The sequence below is a fragment of the Colias eurytheme genome, chromosome 1 (genome assembly GCF_061535395.1).
Source record: "Colias eurytheme isolate Ceu_HAF_F1 chromosome 1, ilColEury1 Martin Lab GWU primary, whole genome shotgun sequence".
In the NCBI taxonomy this organism is placed as follows: Eukaryota; Metazoa; Arthropoda; class Insecta; order Lepidoptera; family Pieridae; genus Colias; species Colias eurytheme.
In genome coordinates, this window is record NC_142980.1 from 12495401 (window position 1) to 12511556 (window position 16156).

At 31.0% G+C, this 16156-nt stretch overlaps 1 protein-coding gene across 1 annotated transcript in view; it reads right to left on the reverse strand.

Moving 5' to 3' along the window:
* path (solute carrier family 36 member pathetic) overlaps positions 1-16156 on the reverse strand; it is a 36511-nt gene that overhangs the window by 14700 nt on the left and 5655 nt on the right. Inside the window, exons 2-4 of the mRNA XM_090105192.1 lie at positions 4838-4886; positions 2403-2485; positions 1556-1627 (exon numbers count right to left, since the gene is read on the reverse strand). Coding sequence (XP_089961318.1) covers positions 1556-1627; positions 2403-2485; positions 4838-4846 — 164 coding nt within the window. The 5' untranslated portion in view covers positions 4847-4886. The remainder of the gene's footprint in view (positions 1-1555; positions 1628-2402; positions 2486-4837; positions 4887-16156) is intronic.

Here is a 16156-nt window from a genome sequence, read left to right on the forward strand (position 1 = left end):
CGTATGGAGATTTCCCCGGATGAACTTGGGAAGTTCAAGTTCTCAATACAAGTTTATATTATATTTCGTATTTCTCAAACGAAAAATAAACATTTTTGGAACTTCAAAAAAATTATATTATAAGAAAATTTATGAGCTTACTTTAGTTTTAAAGAAATATACATCCCTTTACTGACACCCCGTAAAATAAAGAAATTGTTGCCAATCACCTTTGCAATCTATTTGGTTTCATTAACTTTATGTTCAAAGATAATTTTTTTTCTAGTAGTTACACGCGTATTTTTTTCGTTTATTTTCCATATCGAAATCAAATGTTTAAAATACGAATATTTGCACAAAACTAAGATAAAAATAATCAATTAACAAAAATATTAAATTTAATGAAGTAGAGCAACTTTCACTTCGGTATGAAGGAAAATCGAGCGTAGAGCACACGTCAGAACGCTCCGGCCCAAGGAGCGCGACTAAAGAAATTCGCTAGGATTTTTCCTAATTATTTTAAATATTTTTTTAATATTTAAGGAATTATCAAAATTCAAAAAAAAAAAAATTTAAAGGATTAATACTCATTGGTCTTCAACCAACTCGAATAAATTAATGGAAAAAATAACTTTTAGCAGTATTTATCAATAGATTTTGTAAGGCAAAAAATGGGAAATTTAATGAATTTATAACGTTCTAATTAAGAAAATCATAAGTTTTTCGGCAATAGTGTTCAGCAGTTTTTAATAACGACTATATAAGGATAATAATGCGCTGATCAGATTGTGTAAATTGTAATCGGTTGCAACGTAGTGAGTGCACAAACTTAGCTCGAAATGTCTTTGGGGGAAATAGACTTATCTTGAAGGCCTGATTAAGGTAACATAAAGTAACTTTATAAATGTGAAAAAATTCACGCGCATTGCGTATATAACACTAATTGATAAACAAGAAAAAAAAATTCAGTTTATCATTTCATTAGCCGGGAAAAAATTGTCAAATAACTTGTTGAAAACGCAATTTTGCTAGACTGCAGCCTTAAGGTGGTAGCCGGAATAAGGACGAAATAGCATTAGTATGAATACTTATTACGAAGTTATACTAGGTTTCATTTATTACGTGTTTATTTGTATGATTTTTCCTTATTCTTAGTTTATTCTATTCATAAAATGTTATAACTCGTTTATTTGTACGGCTGTTAGAGTTTCTAATATCGAGCTTAATAAGGAAAACGATATAACTAGTTACTCAAATACATTTTACGCTGATCTATAAGTAATAAAAAAACTAATACTTTAAAAATAAACTCCATATTAAAACGATAAAAGTATTTTTACGTTATTTATTATATCAATCAATTACCATGCTTATTTTCTCGGTAAAACAGTGTCTACATTAGAAGGCACGTGTGAACAATTCAATGACCCATTTAATTTTATTTATTGTTGATTAAATTATAACTATATTTTATTTTATTTAAAAACAAACTTTGTATGTTTGTCAGTTCATTAGTAACTGCTGCAGTTTAATGCTATAATTAATTTTAGGTTTCTTTGAACAGTAAATAACTTACGAAGTTGGGTTCTCCAATTTTCTTTCCGCAAACGGATCATACTCTCCTGCTTCTGCATCTGCTAGGTTGTATCTGGAATAATAATAAAAATACAATGAAGATTATATCCAGACTTTTAATAAACTATCAGAGATCATATAAAACAATGGTTGTATTATAATAATGTAAGTTTCTACATCGTTTAAATCATTCTATTTGTAACAGAATAGACAGTTTCCCTATTTCCTGCTTCAATACAAAACCACATTGTTACACAAATGTTTGATAAAGTCTGCATATTTAACCCCACTCGCGATATCATATTCTCATATTATAATGGTAATATGTAAAATATCTACACACATGCTAATATTATGTCAATAGCAATGCAATGTCGTCAAAAAAGCGTAGGTAACATGTAGGTAATCCGTTCTGCGTTCTTTGCCACGTGTTTTGTGGCTTTAGGCCAAAAGAGGCCATACTAACAACAATATGACTCCGAAGCCTAGCAAGTATGCTTCACTAAGTGTATTAAAATGCATTAAGCAGTATTAATTCAGTACTTTGTAAACATAACGAGGCATTAACTGGAAATGTAGGTCAACAATGAATGTGCTGATTTGTTCTGTTTTACTTTTAATGTGCATTATAAATTGCGTATTTAAATGTTTCATCTTCTGCGATCCGCATACCGGCAAACTTCGCAATATTTGGTTCTTCCATAAATGTTTTGGAGATAATATTCACCATGAAATTAAATATTTAATGATATTTTGATTCATTTCATTTCATTTTAACGATTTTTTTCTTACGTCAATATACATTAAGTTTAAATAAAAATAAAAATTGGGATACTTTAGCCACTTACTTTTTAACTTCTAGCTCCTTCCCCTTTTCATCTGGATGGATGAAAGTTTCCAACTCCTGTGGAGCTGGGATGCCGTTGGAATCCTACAGAAAGTCACTTTAGATTAATAATTGTTGCTTTATTAAGATTATTTTTTTGAAATGTTACATTAATGATTATTTTAATGGCATATCGAGAGTGACGATTTAGGTATTACATTTAATTACTTATATTAAGGAAATAAAGGTCATGATCGGGTTGAAACCAGTTGAAATCACGTGACCGGTGACACACTAAAAATTGTAAAAAAAAAATTGTTACGCACGTCGTGCGGCGAGCGTGCGAACTTTCTTATCGGCCAGTTACTTTTTCCCAATAACTATTTGTCGAATTTTCAGTTCAGAACTTTTTTCAAGCTCTTAATTTGAAATGATTCAAAATTTTCTATCTGTCCCACTATGATTCTGTCCGTCAGAGAGTGACAGGTAGGAAAAATAAAAACTAAACCCATGTCACAGAATACATAATACAGTAGCACCTCTATAAGTCGAAAATCAAGGGAGACGCCAAAAAATTCGAGTTATAGAGTTTTCAACTTATGGAGGATTTCGACTTAGGCGGATTTTGATTCGACATACAGAGTTTGAGGTTTATTCTTATAAATTTTGAGTTAGAGAGGTAAAATAAATTAAAATTCAACTTGCAGAGGTGACAAACATGTTTTTATTTATTACAAATCAACATTATTTCAAATCATTTTAAAATAAAAAATTTGGCATTAAAAAAGTCAGTATTTTTTTTTGCTTTAGATAATTTGGTTGTTCTCAAGCATTGTCTAATCTATAAAGAGCAGAAAATTCGTCTTCTTCAGAGATACTGGTTTGTTCTATAAAATTTCGTAAGGTATTCAATGCGGTTCTTGCCTCTTTTATGGAAACCTATGGAGCGCATGTAATATTCACGTCTTCTATGTCATCTTAATCATTAGTATCGGTTTTCTGAGCTACTGAATCGTTAATTTCGTCATTAGATACTTAATGCAAACACGTGTTTACGTGGGTCATTAATTTATTATCGTATACTCCTAAAATGTTTTCTAAGAAACAATAGTGTACTTGCACTGTCGGCAAGTTGTTAAAATCGGTAACTTATTTTTGTTCGAACAATAGAGGTAATAAATTCCAAATGATCAAGTTATAAAGGTTGTAAAATTAAACGTTGCTATGTTCGAGATACAGAGGTCAAATTTAATTTTTCGAGTTATAGAGTGAAAATATGTACCATAATGGCTTGGAGGGACTCGGTGATAATTTTGACTAATAGAGGGTCAAGATTTCAAGTAACGGAGGTTTTCGGGTTTGAAGGGAAGGGAACAGAACATTTTTTCGAGATTTGGAGGTTTTTGACTTATCGAGGTTCGACTTAACGAGGTGCTACTGTAGTAGCTAAACGCTACAGAACGGACACTCTCCGCCTCCCGCCAAAATTAAACTTACCTCACCCCCGCGCGATCAGACATAAAATGGGCCATATTTTTCTGCAAGGACGATACGCAACGAAGTTTGACAACATTAATCAAATTGACTTAAAGTAATTTTATTATTTTGGATTTGTGATTATCGTTTTTCGTAGAAAATGGTTAGATATTGTGCTGTTTACGGATGTATTTCATCAGAAAAACGCGAATTTTTTTTTACGCTAGTCACAAATGTGCCAACCATAAAGCGTTAACACACACATTTGCAGTCTCTACAGTGTGACTGTCAAAACGATCATTTTGTATGGAGTGTCCGGGGTGTGCCCATGTCCATTGAAAAGTTACATTTGGGGATGCGTTATTTAGAGGACGCAATTTTATTTTTTTGATGTGTAGGGGGGTTCAGTGTGAAGCTATCACCAAGTTTGTGGTGTCGCCACCCTTGTCCCACGGCCGCCATCTTGATAATAGCGGTTTTACGATATATCTCTTAAACTATTTATCTGATAATAAAACTATGTTAACATTGTTTGTTGCAAATTAAATTCTCTACAACTTAGGTTCAGACTTCAGTAACTTTTTGTCGTAGAACTATAAATAAAAAAGTTATAAGCGAAAATGTTCAGAAATAAGAGATGTTTATATTTTTCAATAAAACTTTTTTTTATAAGTTTACGAAGAAATTATATCAGACCATTTTTGTAGATTGTTTTTCGAAGAACAACTTTTATTCACAACATTTTTTCATTGTAGAAAATTTAGTTGTATGTTGTATGTTGTAGAAAATTTAATTTCAATGGACTATATGTACGGAATCCTAATAGAATAGCATGGACTAAAAGAATCATTTATATTAGTCCATTTAGATAGTTAATACCAGTTATTAAGTACTTACTTAGGTTTAAAGCTACTTAGCAATCTTTCTATTGAAGTTCTGTTTTTATATGAAGGTAATTAGTTAGTTCTTAATTAAACTTACATTAGTCATTTTGATGGCTTCGATCCAACGTCTCAATGATAGTGGCTCTCTGCAACAAAAATATAAATTTATATAAACTAACACACAGACAATCGGTCAAATAAACTATTACTAGTTACTAGCAAACCGGGCGAACTCCGTTTCGCCACCAGAGACACCTTTTCTTTGCTATAAACCTCACGGAGCCCGAGACCTTTCGAACGAATGCAAAACCGTGGAAATCGGTTCGTGCATTCTGGAATCTGGAGCTATAGCGTCAGGAAGGAAAACCCGACTTATTTTTATATAGTAGAAATAATGTATATAAAAATGAATGTTTCGAATAAATATTGATTATACAGTTGACATTTGGCACACAATAATAATCTAGACTAGCATGTATGATACCGTGTATGATACTTTTTATTCAAGGCCCCTCGTATTTGATGTTGATACTAGATAGTTTTACACGTAGTATATTATTATTAGTCTGTGGTTTTACCTATCTATCTCTTTGGTCGTTAATCGTTGTCATAATCTCTTATATATAAAATTATCGTCTCACAATGTTAGTCTGCATACTCCTCCGAAACGGGTGGACCGATTCTCATGAAATTTTCTGTGCATATCGGGTAAGTCTGAGAATCGGCCAACATCTATTTTTCATATGTACCACGGGCGAAGCCGGGGCGGGCCGCTAGTCTATAATATAAAAATGAATCCCAAAATGTGTTGGTAAGCACATAACTTGAGAACGGCTGAACCGATTTTGTTAATTCTTTTTTTATTATATTCCTTGAAGTACGAGGAACGTATTCTTACGTAGAGAAAACGTAAATATGTACCACTAGCGAAGCCGGGGCGGACCGCTAGTTTGTAATAAAATTTTATCAATTAACTGTTCTTATTTTTCAATAAAGAAATACAAAAAAAAAGAAAATTTTATTACGTATCTAGTTGTGAAAACTAGCCGGTTATATTTAAACATAAAGGTCATGTCTTCTATATTATAGATACAATATAGTGATTAAATTGTAAATGAATGAATGATCTGCAGTTTTTCCTTAATTGCTAATAAATTAAGTAACAAATTACATAACATATTTTTTATCTATATGTCCATTTAGGATCAAAGTCGAGTATAGTTTTACATAATATCAGTATTGCTTATTTAAAATATATAAATACCAAGAGTGTAACCATGATGTCTTAAAGTATTACCTATTTTCAGTCTGGGAAAGTGATGGCGTTTAAATAGAACCTTAGGAAAGCTGTGTCGTTTTCCACACTGGAATACTGCTTTGAGACATACTGCTTTTATAAATTGGTAAAATGGTAACAGCCTAGACGACGTCCTCAGATAACTTCCAGGCCGTTACATCTATAATAATCTTTCTATTATCAATTTAAAGTGCGTCACACACGGTGAAGATACTATAATATTTTATCTTAAGATACTGTAATATAAAATGTTACAGTATCTTAAGATAAAAATATAATAGTATCTTCACCGTGTGTGACGCGCTTTAGGCGAACCTATGTTTTTTCAGCGCTAGACATTTTCTTGTTAGTGTGGATCTTGCACAAAATCTACTTTAATCTTTCTAAATACCTATCATACATTATGTAAAGGATTACAAGAACTACACCTTACTTCATTTCTATTTCATTATGATGATGCAATTTCTTGTAAGTAATAATACCTATCCAAATTCTGTAAAGAACAAGGTCACCGCCTCCTTAGACCACGATTATATAAACTTATGTATAAATGTGGTTAATCTATTTGCATATCGTGATGCGAATAACTGTTGTGCAAATATTTAAGCTATTTACAAGGGTATCCATTGTTTAATGTAACTATGAATGGATTCTAAGTCATAAATAATCTTGCTATCACTTATCAGTATGTTTTTAAATAATGATATGCGACGAATACACTTAAAATTGTTTTTGCTAGTTACCTAGTTGATTGGTGCCAAATAAAAAAAATAATTAAGTATGAAATCATAGACCTGGCTCTTTGATTATATAATATGTAAATTGTATGTATAGATATTGCAGTATTATGTTTATTGCAAATTAATTAATTCTCGCTATTGCATTGTAATTTGTAAACCTCGGTCAGTGTCAACTACAGACTTCGTTGTACAGACTAGCAACTGGATAACTATAAAACATAATATTATGTATGGCAGTGCTACAATCTGGTTCATAATGCTTCGTATTTATAAAAGAAAACTTCTTCTTAACAGATATTTTCGACACGAAGTAAATTAAGAGAAATCTATGGCTTATCTCATAATATAATATCATTGAAAAAATATTAGTAACTCTATTCTCGTCATAAACTAACATCTCGTAATGTACCATTTTTTTAATTTACCTGTTAACTACAAGAACATTATGTTTTCTTTAAAAAGTATGAGTTGAGTGGCGCTAAATTTTTGTCTCCTAGTGACCTAATAATCTGAATCCAAACAAGCGAAATTAACTAACTAGGCCACCAATCATCATGGATAAGGTACAAGACCTATTAGACCTAGAAAATTTGTACCTAATGCAGTCAACAATTTTTTATTGAACTACAGAGCCATACCGTTACTGTATTTCGTATTCGGAGGAGTCTTGTTACACATACCTTTAGCAGTCTTTGTAATGGTTAAATAGAGCATTTCAGTGGAAATTATGGAAAGTAAAGAGCAGTCTAGAAACAAGAGCATAGATTTTCTGTAGTTATTTTCTTGTCAAGAACTTATAAAATATTAAGGTCGTAAGGAAAAGAGGAGTGTACATCGATAAATAATTAACGCTCGACCTAGTCTGTTCTTAAGTGAAATTGAAATCATATTATTAAAGTTACTTGTATGTAATATTATCCACATATAATCCAAACATTATAGTAAACATTGTGTACAATAGTGCATTAATTCTTACGAGGTTGAATGAATTACTGTGTACACTTTTAGAGAAACGCGCTCGGCCTAATTGTCTCGGATCGTTGTTAATAAATAGCAATCTATGCTTTCTTTTGGTTTTGGTGACACATTTTTAGAAGTCTGGTTGTTTCGGATAGGGTTTCAATCAGTATTATCAGAGGGAGCTTTATTTTAAATCTCTGAAATGAAATATATACCTACTAAAGCTATGAGTGCAAGGATCAAATTGTATTTAAAAGTAGATGACAACATAAAAACGTAGTATATATGAAAAAATGCATAATTGATGGCTTAGAATAAAAATGTATTGCTCAAATGGTTTCAAAATATACTCTTTTAGCTTTTATGTTTACAAACTCACCGTCCTAATACAAGGCTAGGATAGGACGACAACCTAAACCAACCTTTTCCTTCCTACAGAAAATCTAAATCACTATATCTGATTTTACTTCATATGAAGTCGGTAAATAAAGTTTAAAATACACGTGTTTAACACAATATTATAGTTCAAGTGTCTTCACCTCGCTGACCGTAACATTTTGTTATTCAAAACACAAGCTCGATCAACTATCGGCTTGCAGTACCGTAATGGCATGTGTCCATGAAACTGGGTTATACGAGTATTGAGATTAACAATATTGGAAAATAAATAACAATAAAATAATCTCACCTATAATATTATAGCAATGCGTATTTTCTGGGGCTTGGTTAAAATGATTTAAGGGAAACAGAGTTAATAAGATAACCCATTTAAAAATGCAACTTTGGCTGCTATTATTGTTTTCTTGGTTTTAATCACTGATAATATAATACTATAGGTACAAGGTTTAATAAAAAAAACTAGCAAGAATTTTGACTTAACTTAACTTTATACTTTAAGGGGCATCCATTTAAAAAATATAATTTTAAATAGCAAAAGCTCCTCAAAGCTTTCGCGAAGAAAATAAAAAGTAAAAACAGAATGAGGCAAATTCTGCATAATTTACTCACAACTACAAACTGTAAAATAATAGAAAGGAACATTTGCCATAAATTGCCTCTAATAAAATAATAAGAAGTAATAATTGACAACGATGATCTCTAATCTTCGTGAGAAATAATTCTTACTCAGAACCAACCCACTAACTATATGTATCTTCAACAAGTTACTGCATGATATTATTAAGAAAACAAAAAAACACTAAAAGCATTAATATTATATTATTATACATTTTAATAAAGATAATTAATCTGTTGATGAGGAAAAAGACATGCCACTTTGTGCCATTAATTGATTTCAATGTTTCCACCCGATTTTCTTAAAAGATAATACCAAGTTGTCACAAAGATGTTTAAACTAAAATATCTATTATGTTTCTCTTTACATCCGTTAGATCAATTAGCTTTATATAAATACATTTCTCTTCGCTTGCCTCCTACGCACAAAAGAATTAACGCTCCGACGAGCAATTTCGAAAAAGTGATAAAAAAGGTACTTTCAACACAACATTTGTATGGTATCTAGGTTTGTGACGGCAAAAAGTCAATCACTCATTCGAAACATTATAATAGATATAATTAGGTAATACTTTGGATATACTAAAGATACGGATAGGATATACTAATACATAAAGATGTATTGATTATTATCTTTGCCGCCTGATAAAAGATGATAAAATTAGTCTGCAGATTAAGATACTTTATTATTTTTACAATAAAAATATTTACTAGGTATTCTTCATATCAGTAACAAATGTATACCTACTTCAATGTAGTTAAGCATATTTTTCAAGTTTTTTGTATGTATTATCTTAGAAATTAATACCAACCTGTTTCGATGTTAAGTGCCCGATCGTCGATTTGGTATTATTTAAGTAAATTTATGGTGTACCATGTAACATTAAATTGGTGTTTATCAGCGCACGATCTTAAAACAAATATTAGGAGGCTATAATTATTTCTTTGTTGATATAAAATAAATCGATATTTACGACAAACAAAATTTTCCAACCAATATCTTTAAGCATCAATGAATAAAACAGGTCAAAACCGATCGAATTAAGACTAGACTCTGACCAGTGTTGAGTTTAGCGGTCGATAAAAAAGTCTACCTAAAAGATTTAAGTAAGTATCGACCGACCGACTTAAAGCGGGTCAGCGGGAACCTCTGCATTATATTATATTCGTCGCGAAATTACGTAAATTAGTAGCTTGTTTGCAGTTTGACACTCATGAAGGTCAGCCCGTAGACTGAAAGTAAAAGAATACTTAAGTCTAATGAATGTGTGACATAAGCAACTGACGATGATGAGGAAATAATATTTTTATGTATTTCTTATTAACTATAGTAGAGCCATTTTAATAGGCAACATTTGACAGTTCAACAAAATTAAACAACGTAACCTAGTAACGACAACATAGAATAACATGATATTTCTTTCTGTTAGATCTGCACATTTGCTTAACTTTTTTCAATAACGATTACATATTTATAATAATAATGACCGATACAAGTAATTTTAAGATTTCATTTTACTGATAAACCATTCTAAACATAATAAACAATTTCTGAATTGAAGAACTGACCGCGTCGCTACAATTTTGTGTCAATAAACCTTTTTTCTTTTTAAATACCAGAGATGTTACTCTAAAAATCGAAATCTGACATCTAGAATCGAATGCATTGATTACTTGTGAACAAAAATCATCATAAATTAATAAATTCGATTTACAAATGTTTCAAATCCGTATCGATTAATTCACTTTAATCGATGTTTTTAAGCAGGTTACCTCTCTTCGAAGATAAAATTGATAGACGTCAAATGTTGCCTATTAAATTGGCTCGACTATAACTGCTTGTCCCAGCTTCGTCCGGGTTGACAAGGGAACATAAAATATAGCCTATATTAGAGATGTAGCTTTCTAATATGAAAATAATTAAAAAAATGATTGATTTTTTAATTTTTTCTTTTCGTAATATCATATGTTCTTTTGAGACATTTGAAACTCATTACCTAGTTATAACCACTAAATAATAATGACTACATGTCACTATATCCTTAACATTGAGGATAACTAAATTTAATTTAAAAGCGGAAAATGTTTGTAATTTGAATGACCCCATAACAAAACGACCATGCCACGAACACGGTACAAAAGGGTTTTATGAGTGAGGTTATCGTAAGGCGAGGAGGATGCGATTATAATACGCCATTTACTAACACGTGATAGATAACGTTTTGATGAATGTCCGTTTGTCTTATGCATTATAGTTCAGGATCCATCGCCCATTTTTGCAAGTGATTACTATCAAGCTAATTTTCCGTGAGTAGCTTTATTTTGATGAGACGACCAATAATTTCCTATACGAAACTCTCGATTGTGGTAGCTAACAGAGGTAACAAGGATAAAATTTTTTCGATATGATGGTTCTCAAATATATAAATAAAAGTGTAATTAGATATGACTTGACATGATAAAGGACGACGCGAAGATAAATAGCGATTTGAGAGCTTTTTGAGAAAGTAAGAATATAATAGTATAAAACAAAGTCGCTTTGTTGTATTGTATGTATGTTTAAATCGAGGAACGTTTAAGTATATAATTTTTAAAGTGAAACTTTTATTACATCGTCTCAAACTTTTTGGTCTGTGTAGCGCATGTCACCGTCACGCGACATGCGCTACACAAAGCAGTGTTCGGAACCGTTCGAACAGTTTCACTTATACCGTGGTTTCATAAAACCACACAACATTTTTTTTAAATCTTAGACAAACAGGGCGAAGCGGCGGGTTGAAGCTAGTCATTTCTAAATTTAAATCTCTTTTACTGATTAGCTTTGCGTAAACTACGCGTAATTGGAATATATGGAACACTATTAATCTTCTGAATTTAGAATAGAAGAGAATAGTAAAATTGTTACTGATGGCTGATGTCAAGTCCCTTGAAAATATGAAACTGAAATAGGAGTATAGGAGGAGGAGTAATATGACGATATAATTACTTCGTCTTAGAATATGTATAATTATAAGTACTTCGTGTTATGCGCAGTGATTAAATATTGAGATCAAAATATTATGACGATGAATTTATTTATTTATTACGTATATTATTATCTCTATCTATCATTTCATTTATCAACAAAACATGCTAACGGAATATGCACGACTGTGACAACTTATCAACAAGTATTTTAAACTCGAACAGTAAATATGTATTTGACAGCAAAGTAATGACGTCATTATTTTTCAAAAAAAATTTTAAATTTTAATTTTTATACTTATTACGAATTGTGTAGCGCACGGTGGCCTACTTTGGACAGCAAAAAATGAAATTTTTACGGAAATTCTCATTACATCTTGAAACATTATTACGCTAGAAGAAAAAAAAACAACATTTGTTTACATTGTACATACGAAATTAATTTTGAAAGTCGTGACAATAAAGGTTTTGAGCACCTATAGTTTCACTTTTAAAGAACATATTACATATTACCTACATTTTTATTTTATTTTAGTGCAAATTTTTGAACTGATCTACTGTGTAGGTACTTGTTTGTTTATAATCTGTATCATCAAAAGTACCTAAGACTGTCGACTTCTTGTCGACTTTATATTCCCGCCTAAGCCTGCGTCCGAAGACCGTGTTCTGTGTTCTAAATTAAACAGTTAAAAATGACTAATTACGCATACAACATATAAAAACAATGTAAGTAGCAAGCCTATCAGTTATCAAATTATGTTTACAAATCTATACTAATGACGCCTCGGCAATTAGCCACTTTATCTGATTATTATTGACATAGCCCTCGTTATCACAGGAAGGTCTCTGTTTATTTACAAGATTAATGGAATAATCTTTCAATTGTTATTAAATGTCGGGTGCAAATGTTATATATGCGTCTTAAGTGACATAAATAATGGTTTTAAACGACAGATGTAAATTATTTACAAATTTGTAGCGCATATTCTTCCTGTATCTACATGTGACTAAATCCATTTGTGTTGGCAACACCTCAAACTGCATATTAATTAGTGAAGCTAATTATGGCAGTGTTTATGATCACGAGACATGTCTAGTTAGCTTTCCAGGGTATAGAAAAATGTAGGTTCATCATCACATACTATAAAACAATAGAAAGAAGAAAGAAAGAAAGAAAAAAACATTTATTTCAAGGACATAATCAAACAAAGTCGCTAATTGATTTCTGTTTGTCTATCCCCATGTATCAGTATGCTTAGATCTTAAAAACTTAGCAACGGATAGAGTTGTTGCAGATATGGTTTATTTTATGCATAACTGCACCAGTGTGAAGCCGGGGTGGGAAGGTGGGATACTAGTAGATAATATAGACTTTATGTATGTGTCAGGCAATATTAAACCCAAGAAGCTTATATCTAAAACACTGGAGATTTCAGTATGAACATTTACTTGTAACAAGAAAATATGACCTTGAATGACGCCTGTATGTTTTTTTTATCTCTTTCACACCTAACTTGACAAGTGGGTGTGAAAGGGGTAAAAAACATACAGGCGTCATTCAAGGTCATATTTTCTTGTTACAAGTTAATGTTCATACTGAAATCTCCAGTGTATTAGATTTAGATATAAGCTTCTTGATAAAACCCTATTGAAATACCTGTGTGAAATACAAAGGTACATGACACTTGACATGCAATTGACACATAAAGGCCATTCCTATTCCTTAGTTGGATCTTATTGGATTACATAGGATTCATTCTTAGGAAATATGGTAAAAAAAATGATTATGATTTTGCACGCCTCATAAGCGAAGCGTTGAGGTCTGTCTACTGTCACTTCGCGCAAAACATCTGATTTTTCAAACTTAAAATGTCTTTATGTATCATACATTGCACTTGTAAGATAATACATACACACACATATTAAGAAAAAACACTATTTTTAACGTTCATACGCTTGAGTATGCTCAGGAATAGAACCCTTTCATTTTTCAGGGTCTGATTCGATGTGGTTTAATTGTTATTAAATAAACAAAAATAATAATTAATAAATATTTATTAAAAAAAAATTATGAGGCGTGCACTTTTGGATTTTCCAAATTATTTGTAATATTCTGAAAGATACTTTATTGTACCTAAATACATATAATTGCACCTATATTTGCAACGTAATTGTCGTTTCCGCCATTCATTGATAATTTATATACAAACTAGCTTTACGCCCGCGGCTTCTCCCGCGCAGTCAAAGAAAAACCCGCGTAGTTCCCGTTCCCGTGGGTTTTCCGGGATTGCGTCATTTTCCCGGGATAAAAAGTAGCCTATGTCCGTTCTTGGGTATCAAAATATCTCCATACCAAATTTCATGAAAATTGGTTCAGTAGTTAGTAGTAGTAGGCGTGATTGAGTAACAGACAGACAGACAGAGTTACTTTCGCATTTATAATATTAGTATGGATTAGAATATAATTTTAAATTACCTTATTATCGTCAAATTGAAGCAATATGTCATTGATTCATAATAAATATGATTGATCTAAAGATTGATCGTGCTTCGTCTGTGATAAGGAAGCCATTTGTGATTGAATCGGAGAAAGTAATTGATATTTAACAAATTATCTAAACCTATAAGAAAGTAATGTTTTAAACAGGCTACCAGTTACTTGATACCTTATTATGTTATTATACTATTATATTATGTTTCGCGGTCATATGTGCTGTAAAATAATATCTACATGAATGTGATTGTTAAGCGATTTGTGGTTTGCAGTATTGAATTTTATGTATCTTGTGCAATACTGCAATACTTTACTATGTATAAAATATTTATGATTTACAGCTAAGTATGCATTTTGAAAGGATAGTGATAGGGTATTAAGATGATCACAAAAAGATGAAAAAGTAATAGAGAATTCTTGATATAAATCGCCATTTTATTCAGTTAATCAGTCTGTTATTTATATGAAATGGTAATAAAACGTAAGAGTTGGATAAAATTGTTTGTAATAATTTAAAATTGTGGAAGTGCGCGATCGCAGCGATAATATATTTTATTTTCATTCATATCATGTTTAATTGTATGCCAAAATTACCGATGATTCATATTCATAATATAATAGTAATAAAAACCATATAATTAGGAATAACAATCACACTAAAGGTTATCGTATCACGAATTAAGTATTTTTATAATTTCATTGATTTGTAAACAAAATGAAGTCTATATTATAATTGTATATTGTAGTATGTTTTATAAGTACCTACTTCTGTCGATAATCATATTATAGTATGCACATAAATAAGTGTTGTGTAAATATTCTGAGCATTATACACCTAATTATCATTGTTAATGCGCATTTAATTCTATTTCTTACATCCGATTTCTATGCAACAGTATAGGCATAATGCATGGAATTTTACCCGTCTTCTCACATCTTTGTTTGAACAAAATGTTTGTTTTAAAGTTTAAACGCACCCTTGTTCCAGGTATGTGTTGATAACAATCAACATAAACCTAGGGTCAGGGATCGAACGGAAATCATAAAATGAAGGGTAGTGCTTGAAACAGGTACACGAAACAGTAAATTTTTTTTAACACAGTTTTTCTTTCTTTCTTTCTTTCTTTCTAAATGTAATTTACTGAAAAAAGTAGTGTAATTTTTTTATACTATACATGTAAGAGTTACTGTCTATTTGTATTTCGATAAAGTGAACTAATACCACAGGGACCACAGGTAATATATATACTATAGTACTAATACGGGTATTATCTTCGGCACAAGAAAAAAATTCGACGACATGTGACATCTGCCAAAACGCACTTGGCCGCCTGAACCTTCATAGGAGGGCCTGCCGCCTGGCTTCAGTAGAGGGAACAAGTGAATAGTGATGATAAATGAAAGCAAATGTTTTATTATTAGTTATTACTATATAAAAATATAAACTACGTACTACGTCTATTCAATTACGTAGTAGGTATAATACGTTTGTGTTGAATGACAATTAAGATAGTAAAATTAATTATTTTGTTTTTATTCGTAATGAAGTCGTTAATGGTAGATAATTGGTGTTGCTTTTGTAATTTGTTCGACTTGAATTTTAAGTACCTTTTGTAATAATTATACAGATTCGCCAAATATTTTTTGTTTACTCTTTAAAATTTTATATTTATTATTATTTGGGGTATTAATAATTAATTAATTAGTCTTATAATAATATCGTATTAATATCAAATTTCTTATCTATGCCTTCTTATTATTTTTTTTATTTTACCTATGGCCTGTGACATTTCGGTCGTTGCCCCCAACTGAGGGCGGCTGATTTGGTCAATATCAAGGCAATGGGATTAGGAAACCCTAATCTAACAATGAGGATATTAATTACTATTTATAGGTCAACTGTAGATAAGTTAATTTACAAATTTTTTCTTCCTTATTATTGTCAAT